Source organism: Arachis hypogaea, chromosome 1 (assembly GCF_003086295.3).
Source record: "Arachis hypogaea cultivar Tifrunner chromosome 1, arahy.Tifrunner.gnm2.J5K5, whole genome shotgun sequence".
NCBI lineage: Eukaryota > Viridiplantae > Streptophyta > Magnoliopsida > Fabales > Fabaceae > Arachis > Arachis hypogaea.
This window is the reverse complement of record NC_092036.1, coordinates 8,810,309-8,826,775: the sequence shown is the minus strand read 5'-3', so window position 1 is coordinate 8,826,775 and position 16,467 is coordinate 8,810,309. Positions and strand designations below refer to the sequence as shown.

At 35.7% G+C, this 16,467-nt stretch overlaps 1 protein-coding gene across 1 annotated transcript; it reads left to right on the top strand.

Annotated features, from left to right (window-relative positions):
• Nucleotides 1-10,625: 10,625 nt before the first annotated feature.
• LOC112794817 (probable metal-nicotianamine transporter YSL7) lies at nucleotides 10,626-15,987 on the top strand. Its single transcript, XM_025836798.2, is given in 7 exon segments — nucleotides 10,626-11,041; nucleotides 13,347-13,466; nucleotides 13,469-13,509; nucleotides 13,708-13,805; nucleotides 13,892-14,026; nucleotides 14,400-14,589; nucleotides 14,840-15,987. Coding segments are annotated over 7 exon segments (2,076 nt in total). The 5' UTR covers nucleotides 10,626-10,650; the 3' UTR covers nucleotides 15,941-15,987.
• Nucleotides 15,988-16,467: the final 480 nt, after the last annotated feature.

Sequence of the window (16,467 nt, the reverse complement as noted above, 5' to 3'; positions counted from 1 at the left end):
CTCTTTGCTCGCGATTTCCGATCTGTTTTTGACGCTTTGGTTTGTCACCTCCGGCATCAACGTGTTCTTCTCTCCGTCAGCTTTCCAACGCCGCCAAGATCGCCGCCAGAAAACACCGGACGTGCCTCCACGCGCCGTCGGAACGTTGCTGTCCACCACCATTCTTTTCTCATCCAGAGGCTTCAGCAGCCGTTGGATCTTGGTGCAGATCGAACATCGCTGGAGCGTCCACGTGTCGCAACGAAGTTGTTTGGGCAACCCTGCCCCGATACGACCCGCCCCGACCCGCCCCTTTGACCCGCGTGCCACCAGTCGCCAGCGTGTCTCCTTCCGCCTATCCGGTGCTGCCATGTGTCGTCACCTCGCTGACGTGGCACTGACGTCACCGCTGATGTGGCGCTGACGTTTCGCTGACGTGTCTGACAAGCAGACCCTCCCTAAGGTTTTTTGGTGAGCTCTTTCCGATTTCGCACTCTGTTTTCTCTTTTTCTGCCCCGAATTTGCAGTTTTCTTCTTCCTTTTGCTATTTCTTCTATTACTATGGAAAAACCGGATGTCTTTCAGCCTATCCCTGTTATTCTTAATGGCTCCAACTATGCACATTGGGTTGAAGCCATGCGAGAATTTCTTAAAGGGCGAAAATTGTGGCGATATGTGACTGGTGATATTGCTTGTCTTGTTAAGCCTACTGTATCCAAAGATGGTGCCTCCAAATCCAAGGAGGATGCTGAGAAGGAGAAGGACTATGCAGAGAAATTGAAAGATTAGGATAGTAAAAATCATCAGATTATAACCTGGTTCCACAACACTTCTACTCCTGGCATCCATTTACAGTTTGGGCGTTTTGAAACTGCTAAAGAGGTATGGGATCATTTGGCGAAACGTTACACTATCTCTGATCTCTCTCATCAATACCAACTGCTTAAGGAACTTCATAGCCTTAAGCAAGAACGTGGCCAAGCAGTTTTTGACTTTCTTGCTCAGATGGAGATTATTTGGGATCAGTTGACCTCTTGTGAGCCTGTTCTTAAAGATCCCACTGATGCTAAGGCATATGAGGATTATCGGAACCAGACACGTCTCATCCGATTTCTGATGGCACTTACTGATGACTATGAGCCGGTCAGGGCTTTTCTTCTTCATTAGAATCCCTTGCCTAGTCTTGAAGATGCTCTTCCTCGTCTTAAGTCTGAAGAAACGCGCTTGGGATTGCTTCATTCTAAAAGTGAAACTGTCTTTGCTGCCACCGACAGAAAGGGAAAAATCTGTCGCAATTGTAATCGGCCTGGGCATTCCTTCTCCGACTGTCCTTCTATTGAATGTCGTAAGTGCAAACAAAAAGGCCACATTGGCTCCAACTGCCCGAAACTGTTCTGCCATTATTGTAAGCTGTCAGGTCACTTGATTTCTACCTGTCCTACTCGACCACCATGCTCAGATCAGAACAAGTATCAACCTTGTCCCAACAACTCTCCGCATGTGCCTGCCTCTGCTGCTGCTGCTGAGTCCACCTCTTCCACATCTCTTAACACATCTTCTGTCTCTCCATCAGATATTGAAACCCTTCTTCGACAACTTCTCTCCTTTTCTGGTAATACCCCCGCTACTCTTTTCACCCCTCCAGGTAATTCTAAATGGTATTTTGATTCTAGTTGTTTCAATCATATGTCTCCTTTGCGTCATCTTTTCTCGTCGTTGTCTCCCACTACAAATGCACCTTCTGTTAACACTGCTAATGGTTCCCTCTTGCATGTAACACATCACGAGGTTATTTCACAGTCCAATATTCATCTTTCTGATGCTTATTTTATTCCAAAATTGAATTTCAATCTTATCTCTGTCGGTCAGCTTGTTGAACTTGGTTTTGATGTCATTTTTTCAAATTCTGGATGTCGTGTGCAGGATCGTCGGACGGGAAAGATCATCGGGACTGGATGTAAAGTCGGATGCTTATTTGAGCTCGAGAACCTTCATGTTCCCTCTACAAATCTCTGTGCTGCTTCCTCTCCATCTACTCTTCACTTGTGGCACCGTCGTCTTGCCCATAGCTCCTTAGGCAAATTACGTCCTCTTATATCTACGGGTGTTTTAGGTCAAGTTCAAAATGAGTCTTTAGATTGCATTTCTTGTCGCACTGCAAAACAACCTGCCTTATCCTTTAATAATACTTCCTCTATTGCAAGCTCTCCTTTTGATCTTATTCATTCTGATATTTGGGGGCCTGCTCCCACCGCTTCTATGGGAGGGGCTCGATATTTTGTCATCTTTATTGATGATTATTCCCGTTTTACTTGGGTCTATTTGATGACTAATCGTTGTGAGTTGCCTGAGATTTATATTAACTTTGCCACTATGGTTCGAACTCAGTTTTCAAAGGTCATTAAAATTTTCAGACGTGATAATGCTATGGAATATCGTGACTCCAAACTTTTAAGTTTTCTCGCTGAACAGGGTACTTTGTCCGAGTTTTCTTGTCCTGGTACATCTCAACAAAATGGCAGAGCTGAGCGTAAACACCGTCATATTCTTGACTCTGTCTGTGCGATGCTTATTTCCTCTTCCTGTCCTGAGCGTGCTTGGGGTGAAGCTGTCCTCACTGCTGTTCATGCTATCAATAGACTCCCTTCTTCTGTTTTTGGTAACACTACTCCCTTTGAGCGTCTTTATCGTACCACACCCGATTACAGTTCTCTCCGTGTTTTTGGTTGTGTCTGTTTTGTTCTTCTTCAGCCTCATGAACATAATAAGCTTGAACCTCGGGCTCGCATGTGTTGTTTTCTTGGGTATGCTTCTGAACATAAGGGTTATCGTTGTTGGGATCCTATCTCTCGCCGTATTCGTATATCTTGTCATGTTGTCTTCTGGGAGCATCACATGTTCTCTAGTTTTTCCTCCTTTGAGTCCATTCCTTCTACTCCATCACCGTTTTTTACTAACCCAAATGTTGATCTCTTTCCTAGTGATGATACTACAGGGTCTACCCCAAGTCCACCCCTCGAGGCTCCTGATCCTCCACCTTCTCCATCTCCCGATGATTCCAGTCCGGACGTCGATCCCGCTCCTAGCGTCACGCCTCCTCCTCCCACTCGTTCTTCTAGGGTAAGAAATCTCCCTCCTCATCTTCTTGATTATCATTGCTTTTCTACTATTCTTCATCAACATGAACCTAAGTCATTCAGAGAAGCCTCCACAAATCCAAATTGGCAACAAGCAATGCAGGAAGAAATACAGGCACTTGAAAAAGCACACACTTGGGATTTGGTTGATCCTCCTTCTAATTAGGAAGTTGTGGACAGTAGATGGGTATACAAGATCAAGACTCACTCTGATGGCTCTATTGACCGTTATAAGGCACGCTTGGTTGCTCAAGGTTGTACGCAAGAGTATGGTATTGATTATGAAGAGACTTTTGCTCCTGTTGCTCGCCTTACGTCTGTTAGAGCTCTCCTTGCCATTGCTGTGGTTAAAAGATGGTCTCTCAGTCAGATGGATGTGAAGAATGCATTTCTTAATGGGGATTTGAAACAGAGAGTCTATATGAAACCACCTCCAGGATATCCTTGTCCTTCCAGTAAGGTTTGTCTCCTTCGCAAGGCACTTTATGGACTTAAGCAAGCTCCTCGTGAATGGTTTGACAAGTTCAGCACTACCATATGCAGTCTTGGTTTTATTTCTAGTCCTCATGAGAATGCGCTTTTCATTCGTAAAAGCGACCGTGGAGTTGTTCTTCTACTTTTGTATGTTGATGACATGATCATTACTGGAGATGATGTTGATGGTATCTCTGATCTCAAGACCTCACTTCACCGTACCTTTGAGATGAAGGATCTTGGTTCTCTCAGCTATTTTCTTGGTCTCAAGGTAATCTCCACATATGATGGCATTTATCTCTCTCAGGCTAAGTATGCTTCAGATCTCCTTGCTCGCGCTGGGATTACAGATAGTCGCACTGAGTCTACTCCTCTTGAGCCTAATGTTCGATTTACCCCTATGGATGGCAATGTTTTGGATAATTCGACACTTTATCGCCAGTTAGTTGGCGGTCTCATCTACTTGACTGTCACCCGACCAGACATTGCCTATCCAGTTCATGTCCTCAACCAGTTCTTGTCTGCTCCTCGTACTACTCACTATGCGGCAATTCTCCGCATTCTTCAGTATGTCAAAGGCACTCTATTTCATGGCCTTTATTTTTCTGCCCATTCTTCTTTGACCCTTCAGGCATACTCTGATGCTGATTGGGCTGGTGATCCCACTAATCGTCGTTCTACTACTGGTTACTGCTTGTTTCTTGGCGACGCTCTCATCTCTTGGCGTGCTAAGAAGCAAACGTTCACTGCTCGCTCAAGCACAGAAGCTGAGTACCGTGCCCTCGCTGACACCACAGCTGAGGTTATCTCGGTTCGTTGACTTCTCGAAGATCTGGGTGCTCCTCAGTTGTCCCCTACTGATGTGTTTTGTGATAACCGTAGTGCTATTCAGATTGCCCATAATGATGTGTTTCATGAACGCACCAAACACATTGAGATTGATTGTCATTTTGTTTGGCAATGAATCCTTATTGATACTGTTCGTCTCATTGTTGTTGGGACACTGGATCAGACTGCTGATATCTTCACGAAAGCTCATCACCCGACTCGCTTTCGGATTTTGTTATCCAAACTCAAGTTGGTATCCTTAGCTCCCACTTGAGTTTGAGGGGGGATGTTAGAGAATCATTAGAATCAATTTAGATCAATTAGCATCGTCTATATTTATATAGCATATCTGTACATTAATTGTAAGATTCTATGTCTTTATTACTTTGATTCATTTAGCACCTATAAATACCCCTTGTATATTGTACCTCAGAACACAACTCAATAATACACTTTTCATATTATTCTCTCAGTCTCTTGTTTCTATCAATACTTTTGAGAACTTATTTGTCAAAGTGACAACAATAGATTTAACTAGAGTAAATGTCCAAAATGGTCCTTAAAGTTTAAATCGCTACTCACTTTAGTCCTTCATTTTAATAAATGACCAACTAAATTCCTGAAATTTTAAAACGTGCATCTCCATTAGTGTCTTAGCAGAGAAGTACTATCTAAACGTTGATGACATGAAATGTGAAGTGCCAGGTAGACATTGGAGAAAACGACATCATTAAGGGAGGGACACCCTAAATATGTGAAAACAACGTCGTTCCAACCTCTCCTTTTCGAATAATGTCCCCCATTATCAATGTTTCTCCACCTTCCTCCGCCACAACACCAATGTGGAGGATCTGCCAGCAATGGCATTGTACTGAGATTGATGCACCTTCTTCGACGAAGCTATCCATCGGAGGTATGCTCTCGCGGCGCACATGGCGTACATCAACTCACTCAAGGGAATCAACCACTCTCTCCACCTCTTCATTCAGTAATATAGGGTATTAGCGGTAGAAGGCGGCGCTGCCTCTCCTCCACCTTCTCCTCTGGCGAAGGCTCACCTAGCGAAGCATGCTTCTCCTCTTCTCCTCTGTCTTCTCTGCCTCACTCTAATTCCAGCTCCCACCTCCACTTCCACTCCGACAAAGAAGAAGACAACAATGAAAACCCTCACGCTCTCCACGACCACGACTTGTCCGGTCACTCTTCCCCTCTCCACGTGGATCTCCCGCCATTCAAGGAGGGAGATCATGAGCTTCGATGGATGGGGATGGGAATGGGAATGGGAAGGATGCAAATGAATTTCATGAAGAAGCAACTAAGGCCTTCAATTGTGTACCAACAGGGGTCAAAACCACAAATTTTGGTGCTCTCGTGATCTTTAACTACCCACGTTTCACATCACAGTGATACCGATCAAGACCATGCCTTTTAGTCCATTTATTGCCAAATCTTTGGTTACAAACGAAAGCCATTAGACCCCACTCGTTTGGAACTCTTGTCCCATTTGCAAAATGATTCATTATCCTCTCTTCTTCTTCTTAACAAGTTTGTACTCGTTTACGCAAAGTCGATTTTTCTTGATGTGGGTATTCAGCTGCATGCATCCATTGTCAAGTTGGGATTTTCTTCTAACGTTCATATAGATAGTGCTCTCATTAGTATGCACTGTAAATATGGTGTTGTATTTGAGACTCAAAAATGGTTCGATGAAATGATTGAGAAAAATGTGGTTGTTTAAAATTCCTTGATTTGTGGGTATTTGTCAGTCAAGTGCCCTATGATATCTGTAAATTTGTTTATGGATATACTTAAGTTGGGGATCTATCCTACGCCAGTGACCATGTTAGCTGTTCTGGTAGCTTGCTCTCAAATGGAAGCTTATGAGCTGGGAATTCAGTTGTATTTTTGTGTTTGAAAGTGGAGTCTGACCATAATGTTTTTTTTTGGTACGAATTTAATTGATGTGTATTCAAAGTGTCAGGACTTGAAAGCCTCGAGCAAGAGAAGACAAGAAGAGAAGAAGAAGAGGAGACAAGAATTTGGGGATTAGAGTTTTATAATGGAAGATGGATTAATTTAGATATTATTAAACAATTCTAGATACCAATTTGAATCATATTCAATTTTCGGACACCTCAGCATATAGTTCGAATGTCTATTTGGCACTTCTTTTCGACGTTATCATACGTTTAGACGGTACTTCTCTAAAAGACTAATGGAGATGCACGTTTTGGAGTTTTAGAGATTTAGTTGGTCATTTATTAAAGTGGGAGACTAAATTGAATAGCAATTTGAACTTTAAGAACTATTTTAAATATTTACTCGACTTAACTAAAATAGAAACTTATATATCTTACCTTTATAAAATTCAAAAACCTTGATATAATAAATTTTTTTTAAAAAAAAAAATATTTGACGCAAAATTCTCTAAGAAGCTATTTGAATATATACTCTTTTTTATATATAATGGGATGCCAGTTTTCACACTGAAAGCAACAATTTTATGTATTTTTATATTTTGACATAACTTTTGGATGTAAGTTTTTTTTTTTCTCTTAATTAAGTTTGTGTAACATTTTTTGGAAATAAATTAGTTAAATTTTATCTTCTATTCTTGAACATCATGTGAATGTTACCCCTAAATCCCAAATTCCCAATCAATACAAGAATAAATGCATGTGACACTCCAAAAAACCCAAGAATTTGTCCAGATACCATGGAGGTTAATTCATTGCTTACCTTTTTTTTTTTAAGTGACTTAATTCATTGCTTACTTTAGGGAAACACTTTATGTCTCTATATCTAGCTAGAGAGGAAAATGGGTTATTGTTGGAAATTTGATATAAAAGAGACACTCCAAAAGAATATTCTTATCAAAAGGGGAAACACAATTAACTCTCAACTTCATTTTTTTCAGGGTTTGTCACTTTATATTCAAGAGAGTTCAATTCTTTGGATATAAATTAAACGAAGAATAATATTTATATTATCTAGATATATGCATATATATATTTCAAATAGTAATTTACATACACTGACATAAAACATTATTCATTTTTCTAAACATAGAGTGGGAGTTCTAATCCCTTTCTTCTTGCATTATTCTTTAATACAATTATATATATATATATATATATATATATATATATATATATATATATATATATATATATATATATATATATATATATATATATCAGATAACAATTTTGGTAGCTGCTAAAGGAACGCATAAGCTTCCAAGTATCAATGGAGCTGAAGATTTGAAGAGAACATTACAAAAGCTTAGATCCCTTCTATCAAAACACTTACTAGTAAGATCAAACACATACATTCAATTAATTAAATAATTATTATTAATTTCTTCAACAGTATGACTATATAATTAGCCAAAAACTTTATTCGTATATTAAAAATCAATTACGAAATTAATTATCATGTATTTTTATACAAAGAGTAAAGTATATTTTTTGTCCCTGAAATTTGATAAAAGTTTTAAAAATACCCCTAAATTTTATTTTGTTTTAATTTTGTCCTAAAATTTTTTTATTTGCATCAAATATATCTCTAACGGCTAATTTTTCAAAAAAATTAAGACCAATTCAACAATAATTTCATAAGAACAACCCTCAACACAAGCAAATTAAGTATAATTTTCATGTATTATTGTTAGATTGGTTTTAAATTTTTTGAAAATTTATCCGTCGAAGGTATATTTGATGCAAATCGAAAACTTTTGAAACAAAATTGAAATAAAATAAAACTTAAGAGTATTTTTAAAATTTTTATCAAATTTCAGAAACAAAAAATATACTTTACCCTTGTATAAATATAAATATTATTTTATATATTTTATTTTAATATATTCGTATAAAAATAATTAATTTAGTAATTAATTTTATTTCTTCAATTTGTTACAGGCTGGGGAGGTGCTATGGACTCCACAAAAAGACGATGACACACTTTCTGAAGAGGAACTAATTGAAGATTACCCAAAATTAGCAAAGTCCATGGGAAATTTTCTGGCTAAGAAAAAGGAATAATAATGATACAAAATGAGGCGCAATGCATGCTTAATTACTTAATCAACTCTTACTCTCCCCATTAATTAATTTTCCACATGCAAGAGGGATTTAATAATTAATATTCTCAAGTCTCAATATATTTTGGTCCAAAACCAATTTTAAGTAGGAATGTTATATATTACTTCTTATACTTATGAGTTATGAATTAATAATGCTATAAGAATTCTTATTAAGGAATATGTTATTTCTTCATATCTCATTGTTAATAATTAATCATAATCTTTAATAATATATAGATATTAATTAATGGTAAATGCTAATGTACTCTTAATAAAATAAAATAAAAGTGTAGATAAAACATAATAAAATAGAGAATTAAAATTTGTTTCATTAATAAAAAATGTAACACTTGATAAAAGAATATTTAAAGATAAGCTTTAATTTAAGTTAATTTTGTTATCTCTTTTCAATCTTAATTTTAATTTTATTTCTATCTTATATTATTTTCTTCATGTCATCCACTAATTATTTTCATATCCTTTGCATGTGTCCTCTTTTTCCTCTGTCTTCATCTCCTTAACTCACTTTATCTCTTCTTCCATTTTTTATGGGCTCTCTTTATCATCTCCTTAATAATTAATTAATTTTAAAAGAGAATTCAACTACAGAATAATTCAACATACAGTTACATTCTAGTCTTTTCATCGGCCACTTATTTTTCCAGCCATTTCTAAACTAACTCAGAATCTGGTGGTAATAACAAAAGTCAGAATTGCGGCTCAGAAATCAATTTAAGTAGGTCAAAGTTGTTAGTTTATTCGTATGTTTAAATAAGTATTAGGTTTAAATCGTATCTTATATTTGCAGTAATTCAAATTCTTAAATAATAATTATGTGTCTTAGATTAAGATTAAACATTAAAATTAGTTAAAATTTCATCAAATTTGTAATAATATAAGGAAAACTTCTATTAGGAAAAAGAAAAATTATTGCATTTAACCTATCATAATAAGTTGGTTGTAGTTTTGTAGACAATAATTTAGACAATAAACTTATTAACTCATTTTTCTGTTTACATAAGTTTTTCTTAAATAATAATTTTGTGTTGTAGATTAAGATTAAACGTTAAAATATTTTAAAATTTTATCAAATTTATAATAAAAAATAATAATATAAGAAAAACTTCTATTTGAAAAGAAAATTATTGCATTTAACCTATCATAACGATATTTTATTGATAAAAAAAGGATTTTGTTTTTTGGAAAGAAATCCTACTTCGAAAATGACAATAACTTTCTACAATAAATTAACTAAACCCCAAGTTCACAGCAAATTTTAATGGTTGAAAGTTTGAAAAAGAGAAAAAGATAGAGTGAGAAGAAAAGATTTGTTGTATAAAACTTAAAAATTTAACAGCCTCCTCTTTCTGTCCAAAAATTCCATCTCATAAACAAACCCCAAAACGATATTTATTTATAAAAAGCTAAGGATTTTTTTTTTTTAAATTGTTCACTTTAAAATCAAATTTTAGATTATGTCAACTTAATTTAAAAATAAGACATCCGGTAAACAATATGGAAACGGACAAACGGCTTGAGATAACAAAAAAGAAAATAATAGATAAAAATATTTTTTTATATAAAATATTAAAAAATAAAATTATTTTATAAGAAAATAACTTTTAAAAAAAATATCATTTTAGCCAATGACTTATAACTTAAATAACATAGTTTTCCTATATTCATTTAAAAAATAGCGGATTCAAGTCTTCATATCTTTAATAAAAGAAAAATATATCCTTTTAAAAATATATCCAATGATTCAAACAAACTCATATTATCTTTTATAAAATAATAAAAATTTATATACAATTGTCTTTATATAAAAATTAATAATTAAATACTATTAAATAATAATTTAATCAAATTTATTAAATTATTAAATAATTTTTAAATATCAACTTCACATATAAATAACTACAAATGAATTTTTACCAAAATTTAAAATAAAATTAAAACAACTGAGTTGACATTGATTAATCATCCATTTTCAATTTTAACTGAAACTTTTAATTATAAAATTAAAAAAAGAAAAAAGAAAAGGTGAACCGAGTCAATGGAGCAGCGTATATATATAACACCACATACAGACATACAACTCATCAAACACATTCTTCGTAGAATCGTTACTGCCACTGCGCCAACCCAATGACTTCGCGAACAGCACGTTACAAAGACGACGACCTCGCCGGAGAGCCGCCATCCACGGCGGACAATGCGGCGCCGGACGATACCACATCGGTAGAGAAGCTCTTCGAGGCCAAACCGGTGCCGCCATGGACGAAACAGCTCACTGTGCGAGCCATTTTCGTTAGCGCCGTGCTTGCGTTCGCGTTCACGTTCATCGTAATGAAGCTCAACCTCACCACTGGGATTATTCCTTCCTTGAACGTTTCTGCGGGATTGTTAGGGTTCTTCTTCGTGAAGACATGGTCCAAGGTTCTCGCTCAAACGGGGCTTCTCAGGACACCGTTCACGCGCCAAGAGAACACCGTCATTCAGACCTGCGTCGTCGCCGCCAGCGGAATCGCCTTCAGCGGTAAAAATTTTCTTCTCTCCGTTTTTTCTTCTTTCTCGGGAAAATTTCGTCACGAACATTGCGCACTTAATGTGCATGGTCATTATTATTGTCTTCTTCTGCAATGATTGACCTGATTTTTATTTTTAATTTTTCTTTTGAAATTTGAAATTTCAGCTACGAGATTTTGTTTAGTGCAATAATTTCTAATTTTTTGTTCAAATTTAGACATTTTAGTGAACAGAGTGTGAATGGGGAAGCCTGTTTAATTTACAGAAAATTTCAGTAATCATAGTTCAATAACAATTAATTTAAACATTTAAGATTAATTTTATATTATGAATTTGCAATAAGTTATTTGAACTATATGAAGACGCTTATGGTAGTTTTGTTCAAAACGGCATCGTTTGGTTGTTGCATGGGGGGTGTTGTTTGCGTGTGTGGGTCCTACAGCGGATCTCGTGCGTTCGTTTAGAAAGTGTGATCCTTTTTCTCTCTTTGTTGTTTGTTTATTTCTGTAAAATAATAATATTTGTTGTTATATATCGGCATCACATAGCTTACTTCAGATTTACGTAGTCCTGACGGAATGAGAATGTGTTTGTGTATTCCCAGAAAATATAAAAGTGGTCTTTGTTGGAATAAAAGATTTTCTAAAGTAAATAAATTGTTAAAATGAGAAAGTTAGGTTTAAATAAAAACTAAAGTTTTGTGAAAATATTATACATAATTATCTAATTTTTTATCTTATATACACACTGGTGTTTAGATTTTATTTTTATATAATAATAATACTTTAGAATCATACAAAAGCTTATTTTTAATAAATTATTAGTCATATACTAACATAATAAAATCAAATTCATAATAATATTATTTAGTTCATTACATATTTTCCTTTGGAGTATGAAACGTAAGTAGAAAGTAGGAAGTGGGAGCTACCAAGGAAGATAGCGAGGAGAAGTTCTCTTGATTAAATTTTTGCCTTTTGTAAAGTGGAAAGGTGAGGAGTGTGTTTTTTCTTTTTTGAGATTAGTGGCTAAGATTTGTGTTGAATTAGCACTTTATATCTTAATCATGCTTAAATATTTTATTTGTTTTTCCAAGTGTCTTATAATGCTCTTTAAACGAGTGTGGCATGAAGCTATTTATGACCTTCCATGAAGACAATTGAGTGCTTGTTAGTTTGATTAGCTTGTCCATATGTTCACCTTTTCCCCTCCATCTTTCGTCTTTGGAATTTCCCTAACATAATGACGTTTAAGAAGAATACATATAATGATAATGACAACCAGGAAAGGGACAGAAAAATCAAGAACTGTGATTCAACTACATTTGGATATATGGAATGTTTCTCTAGCTGTCACACACCTTTCCATTCTGGAATTTGTATGGATCATTAGTGAGCATAAATAATGTCTCTTTCAATAAGGTGCAGTTGAAGAAAAGGCTGAAAAGCTAATTTTATGCAGCTAGTCATTTAATGGCTAAAAGTAACAAAAAAAATTTTTCTTTTTTCCTTCTTTTTGTTTGGATAAAGGTATCCAGGGAATTTTTTTATTATATTCTTATCCAACTCTTCTTTTCCAAATAGTATGCATGTGTTGGATCCTGGTTCTAGAAAGTTGGCATATAGAATAAATCTGGCTTACTTGTACATCATACGAGTTTAGAAGTTTCTTATGTTTTATACTTTTATGTTAACCTTCTGTGACTGAGAGTTGTTTCCAAGAGATTATAATATGCTCCTGCGCAAGTGCTATTTCAAAGAGTCGGCATTACAATTTGATTACTCCAATGACTGGAAACTTATAAATCTTAATTGGATAAAAATGTGATTTGCTTCCCATTTTTAATACAATAGACTGTCCATATTTCGAATCTTCTGAAGTTTTACTACACAACCAACAGAGCATTTTCTGCCAAAGTTTAATCTGTGTTTGTTTATGCTTATATTTACTGTCATACATTCTAAATTTCTAATTTTCCATCTTTTACTGCTCAATGAATAGTTAGTCTTTTTGATGCAATACCACCTACTGTTTAAAGAGGTCCCAGTTATACAGTTTAGAGGGGATAATTTAAACAGCTACTTTTGGTTAAAAATTAATTGTTTCAAGAAAGTTCCAAGTTTATATAACTTAGGAAGTGTGTCTTGTAGGACATAAGGGTAAAAACTTGCATGCAGAAAATTTTGTTTTTGTCTTAACTTATGGTAAAAATGGTGTCAATTGTTTACATTCATTTGAAAAGAATATTATGCCATAGAGTCGGTCGATGCTTGACTATTCAACTGAATTTATGATGGAAAAAATTGCTTGGCTAGGTGGTTTTGGTAGCTACCTGTTTGGAATGAGTTCAATTATCGCAAATCAATCGCCAGAAGCTGCTGCTGCTGCGGATATTAAGAACCCGAGTTTAGGATGGATGATTGCTTTTCTGTTTGTTGTAGCTTTCTTGGCCTCTTTTCTGTGCTTCCTCTTCGGAAGGTAAGCTAAACTAATTGTGCATGTGTCCACTTCTTGTAACAAGCACCACTACATCAATATAGAATAAGTTTATAATTAAAGCTCAATTTGCAATATCTGTCTGCGGTGCAAATAGAGTTTTCAGTTGATTCTATGGTGGTTCGTTAGTCGTTGCAGAATGTTGAGTTGACCCTTTCTGCATAATGGTCCTTCTTACAGATTATGATTGTAGACTTCAGATTGACATATCCTAGTGGTACTGCGACAGCCAATCTTATCAATGGTTTCCATACTCCAGAGGGCGCAGAGCTAGCTAAGTGAGCATTCAGGGCTTTGAACAGCAGAGTTTCCACTTTTACTTGCATATTTTCTCCTAATTTCTTCTTGATCTTTTAATTTTTAGGAAGCAAGTATCAAAGCTGGGAAGATTTTTTTCCATGAGCTTCTTATGGAGTTTCTTCCAATGGTTTTTCACTGCTGGTGATGATTGCGGATTTTCAAGCTTCCCTACATTTGGTCTACAGGCCTATAAGAACAAGTATGTGACTCACTCTATATCTTGTTGATGAATCAAAGTATCAAACAGAAGAAGTGTTTAAAACACTTATTTCAATAAAGGACATGTAAATATATTCGCAGAACCTCTATCCTCTAAAAAATATGCTTCTTGAATGTCAAATATTAGCCAACTTTGTATTGCAATAATAATAAACCAATAAAAAAAACTAAGATGAAGCATTTCACCTTCTAGTGTTAGCCTTAGCTTGATGGGGTAGCACTTATTGGTCCTGAATGAAATAATGCCATTTTTTTATTAATTGTTTATTGTTATATAATAATAGATTTGTACTTTGTTTTTCATTTCCTTTAACCACTTGCTTATCTATTTGTTATTTTCTTGTGCATAACAGGTTCTACTTTGATTTTTCCGCTACTTATGTTGGGGTTGGGATGATTTGCCCATATATAATCAATGTATCCCTACTGATTGGTGGAATTCTCTCATGGGGTGTCATGTGGCCACTCATTGCTAATAAAAAAGGTGATTGGTATGATGCAAAACTTAAGTCAAGCAGCTTAGAGGGCCTTCAAGGTTACAAGGCAAGTCATCCTTTACCACTCAATTTTCACTATGTTCCGTTTTTGTGATTGAATAGTTGAATTGCAGTAAACAAGAAAGATTGGTGTACAGTTTTTGTACATGTATAAAATCTGTTCTTTTGCGAAACTCTGATTATTTTATGAGTATAGGAAAGTTATATTTTTCATTTTTTTCTGTTTAGATGAAACAATACACACCTTTAAACTAATAGTTGTGATTTTAACATGGTGTATTCTTTATATACTTCAGGTTTTCATTGCCATAGCAATGATTCTTGGTGATGGTCTATACAACTTTGTGAAGGTTCTTGCCCGCACACTTTCTGGTTTATATAAGCAATGCTACAAAAAGGACTCGGACGTTGGTCCAACCGATGATTCCTCGCATGGCCACCCTCCATCAATCTCATACGACGACAAGCGCAGAACCGAGCTTTTCCTCAAGGACCAAATCCCCACCTGGTTTTCTATTGCTGGATATGTCATCATTGCGGCGATCTCAACTATAACTCTTCCCTTCATCTTCCACCAGCTAAAGTGGTACTACATTATTGTCATCTACATCATTGCACCAGCACTAGCATTTTGCAATGCCTTTGGCTGTGGACTAACTGATTGGTCCCTTGCATCCACTTATGGAAAATTAGCCATTTTCTGTATTGGGGCATGGGCAGGGTCTGATGGTGGCGGTGTTCTAGCCGGTTTGGCGGCATGTGGTGTCATGATGAACATTGTTTCAACAGCTTCTGACCTTATGCAGGACTTTAAAACCGGATACATGACATTGGCCTCACCAAGGTCCATGTTTGTGAGCCAAGTTGTTGGAACTGCCATGGGTTGCATTATATCTCCTTGTGTCTTTTGGCTTTTCTACAAGGCCTTTGGTAACCTTGGGAGCCCGGACTCACAATACCCTGCTCCTTATGCCCTTGTTTACCGGAACATGGCGATATTGGGGGTCGACGGCTTCTCGGCTCTACCAAGATACTGCCTCACTCTCTGCTGTGCGTTCTTTGTTGGAGCCATAGTTATCAACCTTATTAGGGACATGGTAGGAAACAAGTATGCAAGGTTCATTCCAATTCCAATGGCCATGGCAATACCCTTTTACATAGGGAGCTATTTTGCCATTGACATGTGTCTTGGAAGCTTGATTTTATTTATTTGGGAGAAGGTTAACAAGGAAAATGCTGAGGCATTTGGATCAGCTGTGGCTTCTGGTTTGATATGTGGTGATGGAATCTGGACACTACCTAGCTCAATTATTGCTCTTGCAGGGGTAAAGCCTCCAATTTGCATGAAGTTTTTGTCCAGAGCAACAAATGCAAAGGTGGATGCATTCTTAGGATAAATTCGAAATAAAGATTCTCCTTTGGAATTCAGCACCTAAGTCTTAGACCTCGTTTTATTATCTTTAGTATAATTGTTAGGTACCATTTAGTTTGTTGTGTGTATGAACCTATATGCAATTTCAAAGCTAGTACATATTAGAGATCACAGTAACTTTATTAGTAAATATCAGAGTGAACTAACGATTATTTCACAAAAACAAGAAATCGCTTAATTTCATTAAAAAAAAATTATGAAATTTGGTTCTCAAAAGTTAAGATTGGATCATTATTTTGCAAACATACCCTTATGAACTAAAGCTTTGGAACTGATTGGATCCTTATTTTGCAAATTTCATGCATTAGATTCTATAGATTGATCCAATTTACTCCCAACCACATTACATGACATATTAAAATAATAAATATCATAATTTTATTATTGAACATTGTACTGGCTAATATATTATGTTTTATTAATTTATTTATCTTTCAGTCTCTCTTTTAATATTAGTCTATTGTTCAGACGTAGTCTAATAATTTCATTTAT